Source organism: Neomonachus schauinslandi, chromosome 1 (genome assembly GCF_002201575.2).
Source record: "Neomonachus schauinslandi chromosome 1, ASM220157v2, whole genome shotgun sequence".
Taxonomy (NCBI): Eukaryota; Metazoa; Chordata; class Mammalia; order Carnivora; family Phocidae; genus Neomonachus; species Neomonachus schauinslandi.
Genome location: NC_058403.1, coordinates 80,888,469 through 80,913,671, shown reverse-complemented (window position 1 = coordinate 80,913,671; position 25,203 = coordinate 80,888,469). Strand labels below are relative to the sequence as shown.

Sequence of the window (25,203 nt, the reverse complement as noted above, 5' to 3'; positions counted from 1 at the left end):
TACAGGTATCTTAAATCACACCCAATGCAAAGTCTCATGCCTGGTTTACGGAAAGAAAGAAAAGCGGCAGGGTGTGCTAAGTCAGGATGGTCAACTCCTAACACCAAACAACTGTGCAGTTTTAAGAACAAGGAAGTGAAAACAGGCCCAGGGCCAAAGTCCTGGATTCATAACGTGAGGTGACTCGGTGACAACAAAAGAGAGCTTTAAAACAGGGCTGCGCTCTTTGTTCTGTATCTGGGGTAAACTGGTGCAGCTTAAGATTCACAAAGGTGAAAATGCCGGAGGCATTACAAATAGTTTTCCTAACTCTCAATATTTGCTTTAGTTGATAAGATAAAGGAGTTAAGAAACCAGAGCCAGGACTCTGGCCGGGGAAAGTCAGGCAGGAAAAACCTGCGCTGTAACTTTTCAGCCTGGCCCTGTTGTGGCCTCATCAGAAAAAGCCAGGAGGGGGCGCCTGGGTGGCTCAGCCGGTTAAGCGGCTGCCTTCGGCTCAGGTCATGATCCTGGAGTCCCCGGATCGAGTCCCGCATCGGGCTCCCTGCTCAGTGGGGAGTCTGCTTCTCCCTCTGACCCTCCCCTCTCTCATGCTCTCTGTCTCATTCTCTCTCTCAAATAAATAAAAAAATCTTTAAAAAAAAAAAAAAGCCAGGAGGGTAACATTCTAATGAGGGAGCTACTGAAGATGTAGACACTGCTCGTGCTGAAACATCTCTTCCTGGACTGGCACTGACTTTTATTTTAAGATTTTTATTTTTAAGTAATCTCTATACCCGAAGTGGGGCTCAGAACTCACAACTCTAAGATCAAGAGTTGCATGCTCTGCTGAGTCAGCCACAGACTGGCACTGACTTTTGTTTGTTTTTAAAGATTTTATTTATTTATTTGAGAGACAGAGAGCGAGAGAGCGAGCATGAGCAAAGGGGGGAAGGGCAGAGGCAGAGGGAGAAGCAGGGAGCCTGATGCGGGGCTTGATTCCAGGACTCCCGGATCATGACCTGAGCTGAAGGCAGACTGGCACTGACTTTTAAAGAGCAGAGGTGAGGGGTGCCCTCTGCCCTCCCCTACCCATGCTTGCTCTCTCTCTCTCCGAAATAAAATCTTCAAAAAAAAAAAAAGCAAAGGTGAATCACGGGAAGAAGGGTATACCTCTACTCATCATTCCATTTCTCCTTACTCAGGATGACTCAGCTATGATTACAGACACCTGACCCACAGTATGTAGCGAAGGCAGAGGATTAAAGGTCATTCTTACTGTTTTGGTCTGTTTAAGCAAACAAAAGGCACCTCATAGTCTCCCAATATTATACAAGAATTTGTTATTCCAGAAATATAAGGCCAGAGGACTCTACAACACACAATGCTGTCAAACATTATGAATTACCACTTGGCATACTTTCCGATAAACTTTAATGACAAATCTAAAATCTCAAAAAAGGTCATTACCTTCCTCTGGCTTCACTGCTTTCTCCTTCTTTACTGATCCTGTTTTAGGACCTTTGTCTTGTGATTTCTTCTGTGAACCGCTGGTTTCTTTTTTTGAATTAATCTAATATTAAAAAAAAGTGTCTCTGGTTACAATACGGCCATTCAGACAAATGTCCACAGGCACACTGGAGAATCATCTTCAAGCTGCTGCTATTCTTGAGAAGAGATACATCAAACCTCTTAAAAGGGCCACTTTCTTGTGCTTCCTCAGCTCCTTCAGTCTTCGGTATCTGGGTTCCTATCCTGTTATTCCATAGACCTTGCTTTCCCCAATGTTCTCATCCACTCCAACTTGCCCAAAGTATTAGGGCTGGGGCATTCCCATTCCTTCATCTCTGATCTCCACATTACTAAATCCAATCATAGATCTGACCATTTCCCACTGCTACCACAGGATATACTCAAATTCAGCCTGGTTTTGCAAAACCTCCACATTCTGGCCCTAGCCCGACTCTGTATGTTCTTCTCCCATTCCCGTGACTTCTACTCTCCAGCCACACTGGATTTCACACCATTCCTCACACCACCCTGCCATTCCCCACTTCTGGACCTTTGTCCACACTGGTTCTTCACTTGGAATGCCCCTCCCCTCACCCCAACTCAGTTACAGTTATCCCCATTCGGAGGGATTCAAATCTTAAATCCTCCCTGAGGCAACTTAGACTCCTCTAGGATAGAGCTCACCCCTCCCCTGTTCTCCCAGGCACTCGGTTAGTACTTCATGATAGCATGTTGCAGCAAATGTGACCTGGTGTTACAGTTCCCTATAAGAGCATCAGAGCATCGGTCTTGCTTAGCAGACTGCGAGTCCCTCGAGGATGAGATGATGTCTGACTCACGGTGGTAACCTCTACCAGACCTAGCACCAAGCACTGCCCATAATAGGACACAAAGTGACTTAATAAACATCCATCAGATTGTACCTGAGATAACAGAGGCTACTTAATGCTCCCCTTTTGAAGTTCCTCTTATTATCTTTATATAGAAAATTCCCTTAATTTAGTTTACTACATTTACTTCTTAAAAGATTTTACTTTTAAGTAATTTCTATGCCCAACATGGGGCTCAAACCTATAACCCCGAGGTGCCTGCGTGGCACAGTTGATTGAGCATCTGACTCTTGGTTTCCACTTAGGTCATGATCTCAGGGTCATGGGATTGAGCCCCAAGTTGAGCTCTGCACTCAGTGGGGAGTCTGCTTGGTATTCTCTCTCCCTTTCCCTCTGTGCTCTCTCTCTCTCTCAAATAAATAAATAAATAAATCTTTAAAAAACAAAATAAAACAAGCCTACAACCTCGAGATCAACAGTCCCATGCTCCACTGACTAAGCCAGCCAGGCGCCCTGAGCTTACTACATTTAATTCTATGTCATTGTCAGCCTCATGACCCAAGTTTGCTCTCCAACTAGACTTTTTAAACGGACAGTGAAAAAAACCAGAAAATATAAAATTTAAAGCCACGACAGAACACAAGATGGGGCTCTAATTTTATATTTACTACTGTGTATGAATAAATGCATTAAAGAGAAAATTATCATTTGCTGACCACTTACTAGTAAGATTACATATTATTTCATTATTTGATGCAACAACTCTAAGAGGCAGGTGTCATCCCCATTTTTAAGATGAGGAAACCAAAGCTCAGGAAAGTTAAGTGACATTCCTAAGGTATGTTCTCTCTGCTGCAATACACCGATTCTCGATATTCTTTTGCTTCTTGGATGTTTCCTATTTTAATTTCTTTCCCTCTCATTTCCCCCCTCCACGTCTACAGTGAGGAGGAAAACTTCTGAAGAGTCCAAAGTACCCTGAGAGTCAGAGGGAGAGATCATAAAATCCATATCTGGATTCAGGTGTCTCAACTGAAGTTCCTGGTGACACCCTGGAACGCCTGTTATTCCTAGAGGCCTAAAACGCATCGGTCACGAACAGTTAATTATACTGTTTGTGAAATCAAACAGGATGACACCCAAGGACTGAAACAGGGCTCCCAGAAAAGGTCCCAGTAACTCTGCTTTTATCCTGTGCAGACATCAAATGACCTGGTAGCTAAGAAGTACCTTTTAGCCCAGCCTGAGTGCATGAGTGCACCCCTAGAATCCAGGGTGACCACAGAATAAGTAAGGAGTTCAAAATGAGAGCAGGGTGGCAAGAAGGAAAAACAACCTCTTTGGCGAGCTCTAACTAAATACCCCTGTTTGGGCCTAACTCGGAGCCCAGGGGAAAGCCATGGAAAACTGCCATTCTGTGTTGCCACAGGAAGCAGGGTAGCGAGGCAGAAGGAGCATGGTGACATCAAACCACCTTTGTTCTCGAGCTCTTAAGGTTTCTGATCTTCCATTCCCTCAGCTATAAAAGTGGGGGATAATCCTACTTTGCCACAGAGCTCTGTTAAAATGACTACATGGGATGACATCTATGACGTGTCTAACCCAGGAATTGGGACACAGATGTCAGTTAATGAGTGCCAAATTAGCAGCCAAGGCACCAGGGATCATTGTCAAATGTATGCAATATTTAATTTCTCTTCCCTCACTCCTTCTTCACTTGTTTATTTAAAAAGGAGCTTCATAATCCTTCAGTCAGGAATGACAGAGTTTAGGAAGCTCAGTTACGACTGAACAACAGCATGTGCTGAGCCCATAACTTTCTCCCTGTCATTGCCTCATTAATGTGTTCTCAGTGGCAGAAGACATCGGCCCACCAGCCCCATAATCCTGCTCTCGTAGAGCAACACCAGTATGTGAACTAAAGCAAAGGAGTCTGGTCACCAGAATATAGGGCCCCTGCCAACAAGACACAGACACTGAGTTCAGCTGGGATCTCTCCATCACTCGCTACAGTCAAGTCTCCCTTGCTAGAAAGGAGGAGATGCCCACAAACGCCATGCAAATCTTACCTCAACTGGGGGTGTCTCTCCCAGCAACAGGTTATTAAAGATGGTAGCATAGTCACCATTTAAATTCATCAGTTCCTCGTGGGTGCCTCTTTCTGTAATACAGCCTTCTTTCATGAAGATCACGTCATCACAATCGGCCAGGTACTGGAGACAAAAAGGCAGGGACAATACAGTGTTGCTGACATTTGTGCAAATACATTCAATACCCACACCTTCCTTCGGAGGTTCTCATCTGGAGGCAACTGAGCCTCCCAGGGGACATCTGGCACTCTCTAGAGCCCTTTTTGGTTGCTACAACTGGGGATGGGTACCTCTGTCATCCAGTGGATAGAGGCCAGGGCTGCACAGGACAGCCTTCCCCCCACCCCCAACAAAGAGCAATCTGGCCCAAAATGTCAATAGTGCCAAGAGTGAGAGAACCCGTTTTAGTTTACTGTGCCTTGTGATGCGGTTCAAAGAGCATCACCTCTAGTTTTTGACACAGATCTGTTGATGGAGTCACACGAGCCTTGCATTAAACTTCACACCCCTTCGCTGTACCCAGAAGCACACGGTTACAGACTTTCTGCGGCAGAATGGGGGATGAGCCCCCTAAACCTGACAACATATGCAAAGCAGATGGCAACATCCTGGAGCTGCTCTCCAAAGTGGCTGCTTGTCTTGGCATGACAGAGGGAGAAGAGCTTGTTTTCCTTAAACAGTTCCCACTTGCATATAGATATTAACAAGATGCTTTCCAAACGATCTCATACGCAAACTCCAGTTGCAGCCTACTCCTCTCAGCCCTTTTACTTACTGATTTATATGCAAAAGCTAACAAGCTCTGAGGATTTCTAATTCAGATGGCCATCTGGTACATCAGTACGATGAGCTTTATTGGTACAATGGGCTGGGGGCTATTTGCTGAGAAAATAAACATTGATTCCAGGAAGCTCTAAGGAGTTCCATGGAGGGACCTGGACCAAGCCCACCTCCCTGTTTCTGATTTCCCAAGCCAAGGTGGGCAGCCTGGGCAAGAATGCCCCATACCTGTAACTGGTGGGTAACAAACAGAACTGTCTTGGACTTGAGGTGCTTCTGGATAGCACTGCTGAAGATGTGGTTGCCCACGTGGGCATCTAAGGCACTGAGGGGGTCATCCAGGATGTAGATGTCCCGGTCACTATACAAGGCCCGGGCCAGGCTGATCCTTTGGCGCTGCCCACCACTCAGGTTCGCTCCTCGCTCACCAATCTACAAGAGTCCAGAAAGCACAGTGAAGCCTCCAGCTCAAGTCCAATACCAAGCTCAGCGATCACCCCCAGTCACTGCTCCTCTGCTCCACAAACCCGCTCCTTCTACTGAATTCCCCACCTGGAGGAAGTGCCACTCTGATCCTCCAGGGCCCACACTGGAACTGCGGGAGCCAGCCCAGAGAAGACAACTCTGCCTTCCCCAGAACTCCGCCTTGACATACCACTCCAATCCATTCTCTGTGGGCAGAAAGATCTTTCCAAAGCACAAAGTTGACCATGTCCCACCCTTGCTGAAAACTGTCTTTCAAGAGCCCTAAAGAATAAAATCTAAGCCAACATGTCATAGAAAGCAAGCTCTTTGCCACCTGGCTCCACGGCAGCTCTCAGTCTCCACTGCCAACCAACCTCTCTTCCACTCCCTGGCATCTAAGCCATTTTAAATTGTGTGTCCATTATGAACCCTCACATGACTGTGATGCCTTTTCTGTACTGTATCTGCTCAGTTCCAGCACCCTCTCCTCTGTGAAACCTCCCCCCACCCTCGTCTCTACTACTGCCCAAAAGAAAGGGGACTTTTTTTTTTTTTAATTTTTTTTCTAAAAGTTTTGAGAGCTTTTATCAGCTTATTTTATAGTTATTTGTTCGGGTATCCCATCCTCTCAATTGTAAGCTTTTTGAGGGCACAGATCATTATCCTAGTCCTTTATATTCCTAGTGCCCAGCAGTTTCTGCATAAGGAGCTGGCACATGACAAGCCTCTGATAAATGTTACTAAATGAACACATGAATAAATCAATTGTCAAATGGTAACTGGCTCTGTAATTAAAAAAAAACAAAGAACTTGTCCTTAAAAAAACACTGAATTCAGAGATTTCACATCTGAGCATGTATCCGAATTACCTCTAGGGCTTGTTGAAACGGATGGTTGGGACCTGCCCCTACAGTTTCTGATTCAGTAGGTGTGGGGTGAGGCCTAAGAATCTGCATTGCTAACCAGTTCCCAATAATACTGTTGCTGCTGATCCACTATGGGTCTGGGGACTAAGATTTGAGAACCAGTGAACTAATGAAACCATTCACCAAATCCGGTTTGAAGGATTTAACTGAAGTCAGCTGAATAAAATGCTAGCTCCAGAGACCTTCGGGGCAGGTCATGGGAAACAAGAGTCAACACCAAAGAACACAAGCCAGTTCCAAAGAAACGCCTCTGCAAACTGCTCCAAGGCAGAGAGCCAAAGAGAGAAGGGTTTGTGCTAAGGCCTCTCTCTTTCTAATTGAAGAGGGCTCTCCACAGACTGTGTATGAATGAGGAGGTTGGTTAGCAGAATAAAGTTCAGAGAAGAACCTCAACAAGCACATGCTTGACTTACGGTTTTCAAATGAATAGCGTAGAAAACATTAACTCTGAACCAACAATGGGATTTTGTTTAAAATCCACATGACATACAAGGCGCCAAGGTGGCTCAGTCGGTTAAGTGTCTGACTCTTGATTTCGGCTCAGGTTATGACCTCAGGGTCGTGAGATCAAGCCCGGAGTGGGACTCTTCACTGAGCGTGGAGCCTGCTTAAAATGCTCTCTCTCGGGCGCCTGAGTGGCTCAGTTGGTTGGGCGACTGCCTTTGGCTCAGGTCATGATCCTGGAGTCCCTGGATCGAGTCCCGCATCGGGCTCCCTGCTCAGTGGGGAGTCTGCTTCTCCCTCTGACCCTCCCCCCTCTCATGTGCTTGCTCTCTCTCATTCTCTCTCAAATAAATAAATTAAAAAATGCTCTCTCTCCCTTTCCCTCCATCCCCTACCCCCGCCGTGTGCACATGAGCTCATGCACTCTCACCAAAAAAAATCCACATGACATGAAATATTTATATGCTGAAAACAAGTAGTGTTGATAACCCTGCCCTAAGGAACAAATGCTTTCCGAACATAAAGTTCCAATGAAAGCAAAACTCCCCATGTAGGTGCTCCCACATTTAAGATACATTACTAGGAGGTGGCTCTGGCACCGCCCTGCCACCCATCTTCCAGAATCCTCTCTGCTCAATGCACTGCCCCATTAGGGGCAGAAGGTCGGTACCTCAGTCAGGTCACTGTTGGGAAGAATGGCCAGGTCAGGCCTCAGGCAGCAGCTGTTCAGCACAGAGTTGTATCTGAAGGACATAAAGACACTTAGCATCAGGGACATGGTTGGAGCAGAGCCTGTTGACGTGGGCTGCCTTGCGTCTCACACGGCCAAGACGGAAAGCATGACAGAAACCAAACATTCCTTGCCTTTCTTCATCAAATTCCTTCCCAAAGAGGATGTTGTCTCTCAGAGTGGCATTGAGGATCCAGGCCTGCTGGGCCACATAAGCGAAGGTTCCACTGACTGCAATGCTGCCCTCTAGAAGTGTCATCTAGGGAGACAGACACCATCCAATGGCATCATGAAGCAAAACCACCACCCTAAGCCAACAGAACCCCCCACAATTCCGCAACGGAGTTCAAAGTTTGGGCAATTTCCTTGGATGCTTTTTGGACCTGAATCCAGACCTCGCCTTCGTTCCATAGAGAGCTACAGCAGCAAAGAAAATAAAAGTTCTCTTTGCTTAGGTGTGATGGGAACCCCGCATAATCTAGGACTTGAGTGAACAAACACTTCATTCAGCAGCCCATAAGCTACTCCAGATCCTTTCTTCCTAATTGCAAACTCTTTTAACTAAAGGAAGGACTAGAGCAGAAGGCTCTTTCAGAAGTCCCCTGGGGAGGATGCTGCAAGGATGTAGAGCTAGTTCCTGCCTCAATTCATCTATAGAATTAATTAATCCAGGCTGTTGGCTAAAGCAGCTGCTTCTGTAAGATGAGGACCAAAGGGGGGGAAAAATCGTTAGACATCAACGAGTATTACAGAGTATCCATTTAATGAGGATGGACCCTCTTGTTCAACATTGAAGAGACTGCGTGATGAGCCACGTGCTTCGAATTGTGTTTTCAGCCACAGCGATTGATATGATTTATCCATTTTGTCCTCTTTCGGGGTTCCTTTTGGGACTGACAGTAGACATCTGTCTTGGGTTAGGGATGTTATAGCTTGAACAAAGTTTTGTCACCCATCCTGCACATCCAAGCTTGTCCTCTCAAACACCGTTAACACACAGTGGACGTACACAGGTGCACCCAGCACACACCATTACAGCGGTACCAACCGCCCCAAAACTGGAAAGCCCCCTGCTCTGCACTCAGTGTTCAGAAACCCACGGAGGGTCTACTGCGGAAACTCAACTCTTCCAGCTGCTACGGGACGAACACGCACACTGCAGGCTGCCAACACAACTCCCAAGAAGCCAGGCCGGCCAGCATTACCAGCCTCCCGGGCACAGAGATTGCTGTCAGGATGTGACCTAGAAGCAAAGCCCCACTCCGTTTTTACCCTAACCATCCCCCATTCAATACCACCTCCCCCTTCATCTCCCGTGTCTCTCATCATTGACCCTTAAATCTGACCCCGAAATGATCAGAACCCCTAGGAGATTTTGGCTGTTTACAAAGATCAAGGGCTGAGCCCAACCAATGAGGAGTCCCACAAAGCAGTGGGGTGGGGGCGCTGTAGCTCCAGATGATTTGGATGCAACCTTCCTCAGACCACGCCGGGTCCCACTGCTCCCGAGGAGAGTACCACTCTATCAACTGTGACAGTGACACTGAATAAGACAAAATATTCCATAACCGGGACACTACAAAACACCCTTCCCCAACTCCTTCTTGCATGTGTTTAATTTCCTCAGTATGGAGAAATGACTCATTGGACCTTCTCCACAGGTAGGTAAGAATGAGCTTCAGTTTATCCTCATCTCGACCATCGAAGTCAAGCTAGTTTGATTCAAGATTAAAAGCAGGTGGAAGTACCTTGTTGATTTTCCCTATTATTTGGTTTTAAAACACAGGAAAAGACAATTTGCCTTAGCTGGATGATCCTTGACCCTGCCCCCATGTGAACGCTGACAGCCCTCTGCTGGGCCCTCTGTGAACCATTCGCTCTCTGCCTTGTGCTATGTTTGTGTGTCTCGAAGGCGTAACTCCCCAGCTAGGCCATCAGCTCCCAAGGGCATAATTCTTTCCATGGTTAGGTTGTAATCAGAGTGGGGCTTTGCTTCTAGATCAAATCCTGACAGAGATCTCTCTGACAGGGAAGCTGGTAATGCTGGCCGGCCCGGCTTCTTCACTCTGTTGGCAGTCTGCAGTTTGTTCACGTCTTATCGCTGACATTTCCCAACACACTGTCTGGCATACATATGGCACTCAATAAATACATGCTGAATAAAAGAAGGCAGGAGAAATGGATGGCTCCAGCTAGGTATCAATCAGTCACTCCTCGGGTATCCACTGAGCCCACTCCCAGATACAACGCTGATAAGGGGTGGGAATGTGGGGGCGGGGGCAGGGGGCAGAACACAGACCAAGGGTTCATTTTGTTTCTACCTTTCCTGACTCTCTTCGGGAAGTTAGTTCATTCTTCCCAAGACTCTTGTGAGGCAGATTCCAGGGAAAGAGGCAGAAAAGGCCAAAGACAAAACAAAATATTACCTGGCCTAAAATGGCTGAAATGAGAGAGGTTTTTCCACTTCCCACACTGCCGCAGATTCCAACCAGTTTACCCTGGACAAAGCACACAGAGAAAGGAAGGTCATTAAAGGGCCATGGACCACTCGTCTCTAGGGGCTGCTGACTTCTTCGAGGAAAAACACAATGACAGCCCATCAGTAATAGGAAGACGATCATCCTGGTGACCCTGCAAGTTCACTTCCCTGTTTGCTCCCTGTCAGCCACCTACTTCAGAGGGCTTCTGTGGGCGTATGTGGGAGGTAACGGATGTGTAAGCCTTTTAGAAAATGTAAATAAGCCACACACATGAAGGTATCCCACATTACTTTTAGAAAAGCCCAGCCTCTTTCTTACTTTTTTGGCAACCCATGTTTTGTGATTATTTGTTTATTTTTGTTGTTTTTGGAAATGAGGGCAGGACTCTTGAAAATTATTTTGTTGGTTTTCATTTCATTTTATATGATGTTTTCCTCTAGGGTCTATAAATTATTTTCAATAAAAACTATGTGCACTGTTTCCATTTTTCTACAAAACATTTCCAAGAATCTGAAGACTATTGATATCATCAATCCCACTTAAAAGGGGGGGTGGGGGTGGGGAGGAGGAAAGCCTGTGATTAACTGAATATCTTCAGGCAAAATAGTGAGCTCTCAACAGGTGGTGTTCTGAGTTTTCAAGGACGGGCAGGTGATTTCAAAAGGGCCACTGTTTAGCAACCCTGCATTGGCTCAAATCCCTCAGTAAAGGGAGAGTTGGTGTGCAGAAGAGCATGGATTCTGGAGGCAGCCAGGTCGTGAATGGAACCTCAGCTCCACTAGCACCTGCCAACTGTGTGCTCGTGGTCTGGCTACTTCCACTGTCCGTCTCTCACTGGGCTTTGAGCAACTTGAGGGAAGGAGCGATCTTTGTAAAACCAAGTACAGTGTCTTAGACAAAGTATGTTGGATAAAGTTTCTGACATGGTTTCAGAGTTTGAAAGATTACAGCCTGATGGTAATGAGGAGACCAAGTCAAAGGTTCGATCTCTGCGCAAGTCAGTTAGGTTTACATAGAGAAAACTCTGTTCTCATGACTCCATGGTGACTAACAGAGATACCAACAGTGGAATGCCCCGGGCACAGAGGATCTCAGGCAAACATTAACTCCCCTTCCCCGCCCTGAAGGGGAGAGGGGTGCACTGGAAGAATTAAGGTACCCCTCTCCAAATAGCTAAAGGTGTGTCATGTGAATGTGGGCTCTAAAGGGTAGGATGAGGATCAAAAGACAGAAAGCAGAAGAGTACATTTCAGCTGAATGAGGAATAATCCTCTAATAAGGCTGATGAGAAATGTAATGGAGCTGCCTCAATAATCAAGAAAATCACTATTAAATAAGAAGCCTGTGGTGAAGAGTTAACGGAAGTCAAAAACGGACGTGCGTGGTGGCCAGTGATGAACTACACTAGTGGTTTCAGGTGTGGTCATGAAGGACCATCTGCTCTTGGTGGCAGCTTTCAAGAGCTGGGAGCTTTTCTCTCTTCAGTTTGGCTCTGGATCCACGTAACATGCCTTAGTCAGCTGCTGATACTGATGTACACCGCGTGAAAACCCACTACCCCCAGCTCCAGTTATGCCGATAAACATGGCTCATCACCCTCCTCGGTCCAAGATATGCTTCTCCGGGGTTAACTGCTCTCCTTCCTTGTTTGCCTCCACACTCTTCTGAATCCAGAAGCTAGGATGTTTCTCTTCATACAGAAGTCAGATCATATCATTCTTCTCCAAACCCTCCCAAGGCTTCTCTTCCCACTCGGAGTAAAGGCAAAGTCACCAGAGGAGGCTCGGCACCCCAGCCGCCTCTCTGCCCCCAGCATCTGCCCTTCTCTCCCGTGCTCACTCTGCTGGGGAATACGTACACTGCACACTCGGGGCCTCTGCGCTTCTGTTCCTTCTGCCTGGAATGTTCTTCCTCCAGATACCCATATGGCTCACGCCCTCGCCTCCTTCCAGCCTTTGCTCAGATACCACTTTTCAAATGAGGCTTTCCCTCAGGCAGCCTATTTAAATTGCAACCACACCTGCTCCGGCCCACCACTCCCTCTCGTCCTCAGGGCCCTTATCACCATCTGACATACCATATACTCTACTCATTTACTATCTGTCTTTGCCCACTAAAACCTACGCTACAGGAGCACAGAGGTTTTTGTCCGTTTGGTTTCCAGCGGCTACAGCCCAGCCCCACAACGAACGGTGCCTGGCATAAAGCTGGCACTCAGAAAACAGCCGACGACAGATGTACATATACATCTGTGCCCCTCTGAACGGTCACAGACTGTGTCTGCAAAGCCCCGAACTGGACTCTCTTCCAGCCACTCTGCCCAGGAGCCCCTCGGAGAGATTCTAGTCCTGTGCTATCCAGGCTGTGACATCACACATCATAACGATCCTTCCTTTATATGAAAAATCAACAATTACAGAATCAGTATGTTGTACACCTGAAACTAATAGAACACTGGCTATTATGCTGCAATAAAAATAGATAAATAAGGAGATAAATAATTACAAGAGATTTGTCAATAAGAGCAGCCCTGAGGGCTCTTATATGGACCAGGGTCTGTGCTCTGCACAGCCTGCTGGTAACGAGAAGCTCACCCAGAGTTATGATAACCAGAAATAATTATTACAGCTCACATACAACTGTAACAATTAGAATCTATTCAGGGCAAAGTCTTGGAAAATCCACCTGAACTCTTCATTTCCTTGCTTGTCAAATGAGCATCTCATGAGATCAGCTGGTATTAAGGCCTACTGTTAGATGCCTGAAGACTCCTTTGTGGAGCTGGAGTGGCCGGATTCGCTCGTTAGTTCCAACCAGTCCCAGCCACCAGGTACTCTGGTGTAAGGAAGGCGACTGCCCACTCGTGCCGGAGGAGATGCCCGCAGACACCTGCGGACAGACGGGGTGCAGGTGGGGAGTGGGGAGGCACCGGGCTTACCTCCTCGACTTCCAAGTCGATGCTGTACAGTGTCCTCTGCAGGCGGAGGCTCCCCAGGTGGATGTGCTTGCCCTCGTCCTCCTCGGGACTGGGCCGCTCGTCACTGTCCAGGAGGAGGTGGCCCTTCTGCTCTGCCAGGACGGCCTGCTGCTCAGCGCGCTGCAGCGGTCTCACCTTCTCTTTCTTGCCCCTGGCAGCCCTCTTGTCTTTTTTCGTTTTGGGGGTCAGCTTGGGTGAGTTCTGGATACTGGAGTGGGAGGAGTCCCATGCCAAGGTGGCATTTTTCACCTCTATCTTGATGTGAGGGCTGGCTGGTTTTTTCTTTATCATGTGAACCTCTTCCATCAGAAACAAACTCTGATAGGAGTTGTGAGAGAGGTGCAAAGATGAGACACTGGACCAAGACCAGGGGGACAAGCCTAGGGCGCACACTCACGCGGCAAAACACATCAGGCTATACAGTGGAAGGAAGCTGAAGGGCAAAAGGTAGCTCATTAGTGTAGCCCAGCCTCAGGCCCAGCGAGAGGTCACGGGGGTGTGGGGACACCCTCAGGAGGGACAGGGGCCTTCTCAATGGCCCAACGCTCTACACTGCCAATCACATCCTAACCTACCTTTTCCTTTCTGCCAATCTAGTATGGCCAAAGTGCATTTAACTAACCCGTATGCAGCCCCTTGTTCTCACCCATGACTTGCTGAAGAGCAAGCAGTAAAATGCAAGCAGAAAAACCAAAGGGCATGCTGCTCTCCTAGATGGATCCCAATCACTGTGTTTCCCTTCCAGAACACTCCTGCGGAGCCGCAAAGCCTGTGCGCTCCCCTCAGCAACCACATGGCACATGTGTGTGGGGAGAGGCGAGCCGAGATGGTGACCATGCCTAGCTTGCTTGGGTTTATCATCGGCAGAGTGCCTCTTCTTGCCAAGCTCTCATGTCTTCAAAGTTCTGCCTTGAAACTTGTGAGGATTCAAACAACCAAAGGAATGGACTTGGGAAGAAGTGAAGGGAATCTCAGAAATACACTTGGGGAGACAACAAGACTTTCCTCCCACTCATTCCCACAGTCCCTCTGAATTATGTTAGGGAAGAAAAGTGGAATGATTGAAAAGCTAAGTATTTCTGAAATGAGATTTGAAACACTGACCATACTAAACCTTATTATAAGTGCCCATGATCTTGAACCCACTTCTGACAACTCTCTTAAACTGCAGATCTCCACAGAATCCCAGCTGGATTCCCAATATGATAAAAAAAAAACAAAAAACTTTTTTTTGAAACATTAGAAAGACTTAAGATGCCTTAAGGTGCCTTTCAGAGTCAGGACTCTGCTTATTTACTGAGAACCCCCAACTGTTTTAAAGTTTGCCGGTGTTAGTAAATGTAACATATAATCTCCCACCCCTAGAGCAAGTCCTTGCTCCTAGATCCTAAACTCCAATCTTCCCAGAAGTGTCGTGGTTCTAAATACCCTCGATAACCATTACTCTTCATCAACCTTAGGTTTAATTTTCCAAAAACAGCTGTTGGTTTCATTTGTTCAGAGCCTTCTGGATTGACTGAGCTAAGAGTAACATGCCAAATATTTTGACCACGTTCAGAGTAAAACCATACGCTGACAGAATTCCCATCATTTCTCTCCTCTAAGGAGTTATTAAAGGGATCTTTCAGGCCTCATGGACTATTAAAAAAATAAGCCAGTGCTCCAGTTTGCACAGCTCCTTCCCCATTTCCTTCCCATGGGCTCCCTGCAGCCTGTCCTCCTCTTGAGACATGCGGAGGCACACAAGGGACTCACAACACTTGAATTTATATCTACTTGGACTGGCACCTGCCAGGACAACAGAATCTTAGAGGTACATAAACCATAAACCTCAACTTTACCATAGGACACCAACTATCAAAACAGAACCCTCATGCACTCAGAGTACATCTGTTGAGCAGAAGAGGGGACAGAGGTTGCCAGATAAAATACAGAACATCTAGTTAGATTTTGATTCTAGATAAACAATGAATAATTTGGTAGTATAGGTATATCCCATGTGGTTATTAACTAACTGGGGGTCCTGTCTCTTTATTTGCTAAAACTGGCAACCCTCTACTGACAACAATCTTAGAAAAGTCACAAGGTGGCTTCTTACCCCTTTCTACCTGTTATCATCCTCCTAGCAGGTGGAGAAGGTAGGGGAAGGGGAGGGTGGGGGGAAGGAGGAGGGACAGGAGGGGCAGGAGGAGCCTGCCAAGAAGAATAAGACAGAATGGAACTGAAGTCTCAAGGGGCATATAATACAGCTGTGGGTGATTTTGCTTCTATTATTAACTCTGAAGTTCCCTGGATAGAGGAGGGAGCTGTGGTGTGAAAAGCCACCTGCAAATGCAAATCCCCACTGGTAAATGGAAGAAAAGAAAGCCCTTGAGAAACATAGGGTGAACAAACCTATATTATCAACTAACAATGACAGGAGGACAATCTTATGGTCAAAACATATGCTTTCTTCCATGACTAGGTATTGCAGACTCAGCAAAATAAAGCTCTGATTACAATTAGACTATTTCTTTTTTATGGCTCTGGCTCTTCGCCTTCTAGCAGCCAGGCTGGAGGGAGGGAGGGCACAGAGCTGGGGATGCATTCCTGAGGACTGGCATTCTTGCCCAAACAAAATTCACCTTGTTAACTGTAAACAAGTAGAATATAAATAAATCTTGGAAAGCTCTTCTCCATTCTTCATATTCTCCATGAGTCTCAATTTGTTCCCCCCAAACCTTCAAGCAACCAGCATCGTTTTTTCATTGTTCTGCACTAGACAAGAAGGCTTGGCAGGAATATAGGAGCTACTCCCTGCAGGGGCATTGTCAAGGAATTCCAGCCCACACAGGTGCTGCTCCTTCCCCTCACCCTCCCGAATCTATTGACCTCTTGTATCATCTATTTGTATTACTCTGAAGGCATAAAGAACACAGTTAAAGCATGATCAACTAACCACCTCCAGAAAAAACCTGATATTTCCTTAGCTGCACTTTGCAACATGATCTCATTGTACGACTATTCCCATGTCACTGCATTCCCTGCATCAGGAGTGGTGACTACAGGGCGGGAAAAAGAAAGCATGGAAAAGGGCGTAGCATATCGACCAATCAAAATGACAATAGCATTTTGGTAGAGGTCGATGCAACGGTAGATCGAGGTGAGGAAAAGCTGACAGTCACCTAACAGTTCGGATCTTCCGGTTTGAATCACCGAAAGAGGCCCAGGAGTTTTTTAGGACATACACCCAAGTCAGGCCAAGGAAGAAGGGCCTCGCTCTGAAGGAGAACAAAATCCTGGGAGCCCAAAACTAGATGGGCTGTCAACAAAAAGTAAAATTTCACATTCACTTGAAAAGGTAACTATTCCCATCCCTTAATTCACTCTCCTCTACTGCCCCCTTTCTTACCAGCTGGACAAAGAGCTAGAGGTGAACAAAAGCCAAGTATGGCCAGCCTTGTGTGGTCCATTGGAATAAAGGCAGCTGTGGCTTTGCCAGGACGGCTCCTGACATAGAGGAAGGGAAGGGAGCCTCTCACCTTAAATCTGTCAACGGCAACCGATGCTTCCGAGAGGGATTTTACGGAGAATGGTGTTACTTTCAAAGCAAAAGTCATGGAATTGAAGACAGTCACCACTGTGAAAGCCTGGAAATAGGAAAAGAAAAGAAACTGAACGTGATGAGAATCTACAACAAAAACAACAAGACATCGATTTAAGGAAGGCAGCAACCTGACTGTCAAATTGGTATGAGTCACGTATGCTTTTTTTTTTTTAAGATTCATTTATTTATTGGAGAGAGCGAGCATGTGCATGTGAGTGGGGGGGGAGGGGCTGAAAAGGAGGGAGACAGAATCCCAAGCAGACGTCCCCCTGGGCGTGGAGCCCAACATAGGGCTTGATCTCACGACCCTGAGATCATGACCTGAGCAGAAATCAAGAGTCGGATGCTTAACTGACTGAGCCACCCAGGTGCCCCATGTATGCTTTTTTTTAAAGGTAGAGTTTTTATGAGACCTGCAATTAAAATTCTCAGTAAATCTGAACCAAAGGATGATCTGTATTTTCAGAATTAAATCCAAAGTTGGGTTGATTTAAAACAAGCCACATGTTATTCGTGCTTAGGGCTGAATCGCCACTCTTCCTGGCTTAATCACATGAAAGAAAAAATACCTTCTGATTACTGGGGGCACCTCAAAATCCAGAAACAAGAGCACCAGAACATCTCTATATGTGGTATTTCTAAAATCTCCCCAAGCCCTGAGGGTTCACTGACCTGTGCTGCGGTGAGATCAAAGCCAAGGGTCATGTGAACAGAGAAGGTCACCACACTGGCAATCACCATCACAATGGGAGCCACTCCAACAGTGATGCTCTGAAAGTACCCAGCTTTTTCCAAGATCCGACGTTCCTCCTCTCGGATTTCTAAGAATAAAAAGCAAGCCAACTGATGAAAAGCAAGCCAATTTTAAAGCAGGTCAAAAGAAACCGTGGGATATTGGTCCTCTGTCACCAAAGAAGACTTGGTAGGTCTTCAGCCACATAGGTTTTTTTTTTTTTTAAAGATTTTATTTATTTATTTGAGAGAGAGAGCACATGAGAGGGGGGAGGGGCAGAGGGAGAAGCAGACTCCCTGCCGAGCAGGGAGCCTGATGCAGGACTCGATCCTGGGACTCCAGGATCATGACCTGAGCCGAAGGCAGTCGCTTAACCAACTGAGCCACCCAGGCGCCCAGCCACATAGGTTTTAAAACAACTCCTTAACACCCATGATGCAAAACCTAGGTCAACATGACTAAGAGTTATCACTATTAATGCTGGTACATAAGCCTGAGGTTTGAAATGGAATCAAGTCACAGAATGAATCTAACAGAAAGCAGTCCCTACATATCAGTGCAATGAACATCTTCTGCCTTCAGTCTGGTTTTTCTTGCAAACATCTTACATCTAGAAGGGATGAACACAGTAATTGTATCTGCAAAGGGCAGTTTTGTTTGCCTACCTGGTTGTTGTTTATTTCCAGCAAACAACAGGGAAGACTACACCACGGTAATGGAGAATTTAAAAAGAACGCAGATTTATTACAGTGCCTACCGTATGTCAGTGCTGGGTAGAGGCTTTCACACAAAAAGCAGTGAGATGATTGACAGAAGGTGAGTGAAATACAATTTTTGTAGGCAGAATGATTTTTCTTAAATATTTGCAAAACAGAGACCCTTATTAACAGAGCAACCCTAGAGTACTAAAGACCATGGAGTAGGAGGTATGACAATAAAGTGGCAAGTTTTGTGTATGTGTATGTGTGTGTGTCTTTAAAAGTTTTTAAACATAAAAGCAATTCTTCTGAGAAGCTTTGTACTGACCTTAGAGTATTACCACTGCTCAAGACATTGGGAACTATCTTCAGAGCTAGCTCATATGTCATATTTTTAAAAATCTAACCCATTGCTTTCACATTTACCATATACCTTACCTAAGTCCATAATGAGAAAGAACACTCTTCAAACCAATATACAGAGGTAAAGATACCAAAGTCAGGGGCTGAAGGATGAGTGGCCTCTCAGAAAGAAAATTATAAAACCACAGAATGAGAGAGGCAGAAAGGACCATCAGCAGTCACCCTGCTTGCAACATGCTTGGCAGATATCCAATTAGCATCCATCGGTTCCATTCCACTGGCAATGAAAGTTGCCTAACCCACTGCTGGACACCTCTGAGTGGCCCCCTCCTCCTGATGACCCACTGATAAATAAAGTTTATGAACTGGACACAATGTTCCTGAAGGTTTAATTGATAAATCAAACAGTTAAAATAAAACAGCTTCCTTGATCTGAACACTGGATTTCTATTCAACCTAAAACTGCATTAACTTTTGTAACTGCAATGTATTCAAGTTAGCTCACTGTGAGGTGATGGTCAATGAACAGCCCACATCTTTTATGAAGTAAGTTTAAGTGGAAACATGCCTTCTTTTTTCTCCTGAAAGGCACTCTAAAGTGCCTTTAAATGTACCCTTCTGAAATGCCACCTTTTTTAAGGCCCACTTTTCCAACTTCTGTTGAGACCTTTTTGAATGTCCAGTCTAATGCCAATTATTCCTCTAAGCGTTGTGGCATTCACATATTAGACATGTTTATGTGTGCATTGAATTTACTGATCAGGAGAAGCAGGATAGGACCAGGATGGGGCCTTGTGACTCAACATAAGTCAATTGTTTGAAAAGATAAGAAAACAACAAACCAAAAACCCCGATGACCGAGTAGCTGAGGCAGGCCCAGAGTCCAGCTGTCCTGACCCCCAGCGCGGCCCTTCTCCCCCTCCCCCAGGATCTTACACCTCACACATCTCACACCTGCGATGCACACGCACCTTTGGCAGGTAGGGAAGGGGGGAGCTCTCAGAAGACAACTTGATAATGTTTTCTGTGATGTCTTCATAGCCAGGCCACAAAATTACAGGTAGGATGACAGTATAGATAGGGGGGTTTGCATCTGAATGAACTGCTTATAACTAGCTTAGTTATCTTGGGGGAAAAAAAAAATCACAATTTTCTGGTCTTAATTTCCTCCTATGCGAGATAAGATTATGAGTTCAAGTCTCTAAAATCCCTTTCAATATAAAGATCATAAGATATTATAAGAAGATATTATGATCCTATGACATTAGGGTTCCTAGCAGCTAATGTGCTCAGGAAGCAAGGACCTTATACCACATGCACATATGAAATCTGTAAACTCACTTTGAACAATTTGAGAAAATGCTTTGACCCAGGCATACATTTTAATAAATTTAATGTAAGTGAGAACTTCATTCATCTTCTGGACACGTTCATCTGTGGTGGTCACACATTTTCTCCTGAAATATGCAGTGATCCGTGATACAAACATCTGAAAGGAAAAGCGATGTCATGCCAAGTCAGGGCTTATTCAAATTTAAGAACTGTCTAGTCTTTCTGGGAAATAAATCTGTTTAAGATTATTATAAATAAAATGAGCATCATGTAGTTGCACTGCCTTTTAATAAAAGTGGTCTTTTAAATTATAATAAAATATTTAATTCTTATCCTTTTGTAAGGAAGTTAAGACAAGTAAAGTATTTGTTCTCATTATGGTTATTGAGTGCTACCAAAGGGAAGCAGAAGAGTCCTATCAGTTAGCAGCAAATTGAGACGAAGGGACTCAGACACTACCGTGTTCTTAAGGGCAGAGTTCAGCTGCTGGCCTCCTCCTTCACTCAGACTCTCTTTTTAAAATCTCCTTAAGAGTCATGGCCTTTATTCACAGGACATCTTACTTCCTCTCAAGACAAAATTCTGCCTAGGGACTGAACACTGCCTAGCTCTTTCCAGACTTTTCCAAACCAGGTACCTGCTCTGAGGAAATTTCCAATCAGAGATGTGACACCTCAGCGACGCCTACTATATAAAACCTAGTGGAGAAGTTTAAGGAGAAGCTCATTTAAGGAGAAGCTGCTACGATACAGCAAGGAGGCTTACTCACCATTGCTGGATAAAAGAGGATAAAAACAGCTGATCCTAGGAAGCCTGTTGGTCCTAGAATAATTACGTTATAAATCATGCCTAAGATGGCAACAATGGGTCCTCCAGCCAACAAGCTGCCCACAGCGGCTGCTTCGAACATCCTCTGCCCGTCGTTGGAGCACAGGTTGATGAGCTACGAGACACAAAGAGCAATGAGAGGACCCCGCAAGGACCCCAGTCACTTGTCTCAGGAGGAAGATGAAGGGCAAAGCAGAGATCCAAATGAAAGAAAGAGCTCAAGCCGGGACCTTTCTCTCTGCCCTGAAGCAAACACCCCTCACTCACCTCACCCACAGACTTCTCTTTAATGTTCTTTAGCTTAAGGATCTTCTTAAATGCCATGGTTAGGATGGCCCCCCGCAGGCGGACACCAGTTCGGTAATTCAATGCCCAAGTCAGCGCGAGTGACCACGAGCGCACGACTTCCGTCAGGAGGAGGCCCAGGACTAACAGCAAGCTGTACTTGAGGTTAGAATCTGTGACCTGGGTGTATTCCAAGAGGTGTTTCACCACGAAGGCCTACAGGGAGAAACACACACCACTGTCAACATCTCCACGGCACCCACACACCATGCCGCAGTTTTATGTTAAGTTAGAAAGAGGAAGCAGCTCCACTGTGACAGCGCTACATACAGAAGCAGAGGAAGACCTTGAAGGACCAAATACGACTGACGACTCGCCCGCGGATATTTACTCAAGGCGTTTCGCGGGAGGTCGGCCTCATCTGGATTGTTTTCTTCCTTAAGGACACCACCAAAACCGTTCCTCTTTCTAATGTAACATAAACCTGTCCATAAGCTGAAATTAATTCTAAACACACGGTCATTAAAAAGTATATATTTGACCTTACTCCAGTCTCTCCACACACTGATACATGTCTTTAAATGAAATTAAGACCCTTTTTTTTTTTTTTTTGGATCGTTTCAAACGTGCTTATTTGATAAAAAGGAACAGTGTACCTACAGTTGGACTGGGGAAGAGTGAGAAGTGCATTTGCAAAACATTCCTGAAAATAAACATCGGCAGTTTAATAGTACAGAAGAGAGCAAACAAAGCAGACTATTCCAAAATCCAGAAACCCTCCCGTGGGCCCTCCCCACTCCCCACTCCCTCCCAAAAACGAAAACGTGTTACCTCAGGTAGCATATGTCTACCACCACCCGCGGGGAGGGAAGGCAGCCAGCCCCCAAGAACCACCGAGTGCCACCTCCAGCTCTGAGGTCCTGCAACGCCGGAGCACACACTCACACAAGGCACATTCAGCGACAGGATTCAATACCAGCAAGTGGGAGGTAATGTACTTTTATTGAAAATGAAACAAAATATAAAATAAAAGTACCATCTTCAAAGAGTATCTCACAGACTGTACAACAGAAGGAGCATTGCGGTAACATACATGGGAACATACAGAGTCGAGTTTTTACAAGGCTGGCCATCTAACACGTCATCTGGCCTCCGACTGTTGTTTTCGCTACACACAGTGGAAATACAGAATAGAACCCATAGCTGTTGCCAGAGTCCGGAGTAGTACATCGAGCTGACGGCACTTAATCGATTAAGGCTCCTGAAGTTGCAGTGAGTCTGCAATGGGGTAGATTCTCCGAGAGTAAGACCTTGCTGCTAAGGAAAGAGAATTAAAAACAAAACAAAACTAAACTAAAAACTCCCCCCAAAGAGGGAACTCTGCTTAAAAAAAAAAAAAAAATCCCTGGGTGCTACTGGTTCAGCAGGCTGTGACGGATGACTTCTGTTCAGGACAGAATACAAAAATCTAGGCCTCAAGGAAAAATGGGGCGGCATCCTTCAGAGTCTTTTTTTCAAGTCCTTGCAGCTAAAATTGATCTTGCCGAAAATGAGAGAAAACAAACCACAACAAAAGAAAGCCAAACCGATCCCCCACCCTGAAGGAAGGGGAAAAAAAAAAAAAAAAAAAAGAACGAGAAACCCCATCCACCCAACTACCCCGGATCCTCATAGCACAGGGTACTTGTAGGTGGAAGCCAGCTCTGAACGACAGACAAAAATGGAGGCCAGACACAATTGTCCTGAGGCGGCTAATGCTGAATTCCAGAACCCAGATGCTCTCTGGGTTAACTGGCATTTCTCATTTTTCCTGGAAGGAAATTAATACCAGATGTCCACCAGATCCTAAGAGATCCCCACCAATCAGATTTCTGTCAAGCATCAGTAAGTAACCTGATCAAATAAATAGGAGATTTCAGATCCCAAGAACTATTGTATTCCACGTCTCCCCTCCCTCGGATTTTTAGGTTTATATCCATTGTTTGGGTCACCACTGCATACAGCTGGGTTGTTGGTTTACTAGCAAGAAGATTGGCTTCTTTTCCAGTATGCAATCCAAAATGTGGAACTGAGTCACTGAGTGGCAGGGTCAAAACCCCATTTTTCCTCACGTGAAGCAACTCAGTAAGATGGCGGTGCCGTAAAGCATTTTTCTCACACACCTCAGCACTGATGGAACAGTCTCCAGAGGAAGGCGTGAAAGGACAGCAGGTTGTAGTTTTGGGTTCCTTCCTTCCCATACCTTTACAGTGCCATTTTTCAGCACTGGGTAAGAGCATTAGTACCTCCCGGAGGTGGGGAGCCGGGGGAAGGTAAAAGACATAATGAAGCTTACATTATGTAAAATTTTCGGAGGGGGGGGAAAAGAGGAAACAGCAGATTAAAGAATTTCCAACACATAGGGTTCTTTAAAAAAACAATTACATTTCAAACCATTTTGTATGTATGGGATAAAGAAAAAAAGGTTTTCATGAAAAAAATCCATCCAAAATTTAGTTTTAAAGAAGTTACAAACATCATTTAAACGTAAACAAACTGGGAAAAAAACTCGAGAGATTGTCAGCATAGCTGTCTGGCTGTGGAAAGCATTCCCAGTGAATAAACATTACCTTACCTGAACTCTTGGCGAGAGATTCTGCCCAGCTTGACTCTCTCATTCTGACCGCAGAATACAGCCATCCTGAAAATTCTAAAGAACAGCTTCTGTCACTGGTTCCACTACAGAGAGACTCCCCCCAAATCCAGATCCTGACAGCATCAAGCAAGCTGCAGCTGGGGAGAGGTTGGGAGGGTGGGAAACTTACCTCTCTAGAGGCTATTCACTGCCCTTTCCCCCAAAAGGCCCTTGAGCAGAGTTAGCATTCACCAAGATACAGCACTGCAGGAGGTAGCCTTCTCTTGCAGATCTACAGGGTGGATGCTAATTCTTTACACAAAAATCATAGGTCAGGCCTGGTCTTTTTAAACTGTTCATATCCAAGAAGGCCACATATCATCTCTAACTTTAGCAAGTCTGGCCACTCATCTTAGGTCAGGACCATACCCTTAAGCTTTCTGGTACTCCATTAACACTATTGTGACCTCTGGACACTCTGCACAGAGCGCTGGTCCACTGGCATCACTGAAACCTTGGATCGTCCAGCCAGTTAAAAAAACATACATACACACGAACTTGGTCGTTTATTCATATATTCTGCATATGGCTACCAAGGTTCAGCGATGCCTGAGGGGATAAAAGAAATATCCCCCTATCTGGGGAGTCGGTTCTTACACAGATTTCTGTAAGAACAGACTAAGCCAGTTTGAAAGTTGTGCCATATTAGAAAATGTGCAAAAATCTAAAATGGGTGTTCCTTGAAAGGATTTAAATCCACAGAACAGAAGGTATGCTCATTGCTAGCACTAATCTCAAAACCAGGCTGATTCTTCAATTTCCAATTTAAAAAGAAATTTATTTGAATTGGTACTCCAAAAAAAGAAGTTTGCTTTGCTTGTAGTTTTAAATCTTTTTATCATTTAGAGAGACTATGGATGGGACCATTGCTTTCTCAATTGTTCTAGGATGGGATCTTATGAAATAACACAGGCCTTAAGTTGCTCTTATGCAAGAGGGTAGAGAGAAGGAAAAGTGTGCATGCTGTTTTCCTGTTAAAGGAAGGTTCTCGGTGTTCCCTGGTACCTAGAAGACTTTACTAGAGTTAGCATTCCAGTATGCCGTACCTTAAGAGAGAGATAAAAGAATATGCAGATGCTCAAGGGAGTGACTGTAGGCCCCCAAACTGAACATGCATAGGTAGCTTTTTTTCCCAAATAAAAAATTAAAATCTCAACAATCTATGGTATTTCTTCCCCCACCCCGGCCTTTTTTTTTGTTTGTTTTGTTTTTGTTGGTTTTTCTTTTTCTTTTTTTTGGCTGGGGGGAGCCAATCAACTTCTTGCACTGGCCAAATGGAATCAAGAAAGCCTATATACTGTGCTACCCAGCTCAAAGAATTCTACAGAAGATCCAGAGCAGCCACCAGCCCTGTAGTGAAACAATGACAGAAGCTCTTCTTGGGGGAAGCTGGTCCTATGAAAATGTTTGCCATTTTGGTCAGTAACATAATAGTCACTTACATGGTCTCTCTTACTTAAAACTTATACAAAAGTGTGTTAGTTGCTCAAT

At 45.3% G+C, this 25,203-nt stretch overlaps 1 protein-coding gene across 3 annotated transcripts in view; it reads right to left on the bottom strand.

Annotated features, from left to right (window-relative positions):
• The window catches only part of ABCC5 (ATP binding cassette subfamily C member 5), an 84,993-nt gene that overhangs the window by 29,619 nt on the left and 30,171 nt on the right, over positions 1-25,203 (bottom strand). Inside the window, exons 6-17 of one of the 3 annotated variants that reach the window (XM_021692586.2) lie at positions 21,021-21,254; positions 20,695-20,868; positions 19,935-20,082; positions 17,472-17,620; positions 16,735-16,842; positions 13,175-13,531; positions 10,183-10,254; positions 7,891-8,015; positions 7,697-7,769; positions 5,420-5,623; positions 4,391-4,534; positions 1,450-1,552 (exon numbers count right to left, since the gene is read on the bottom strand). In XM_021692586.2, the coding sequence (XP_021548261.1) occupies positions 1,450-1,552; positions 4,391-4,534; positions 5,420-5,623; positions 7,697-7,769; positions 7,891-8,015; positions 10,183-10,254; positions 13,175-13,531; positions 16,735-16,842; positions 17,472-17,620; positions 19,935-20,082; positions 20,695-20,868; positions 21,021-21,254 (1,891 nt within the window). Of the gene's footprint in view, positions 1-1,449; positions 1,553-4,390; positions 4,535-5,419; positions 5,624-7,696; positions 7,770-7,890; positions 8,016-10,182; positions 10,255-13,174; positions 13,532-16,734; positions 16,843-17,471; positions 17,621-19,934; positions 20,083-20,346; positions 23,728-25,203 lie in introns of those variants that run through there. The other 2 variants (XM_021692585.2, XM_021692584.1) reach the window with 2 other exon arrangements.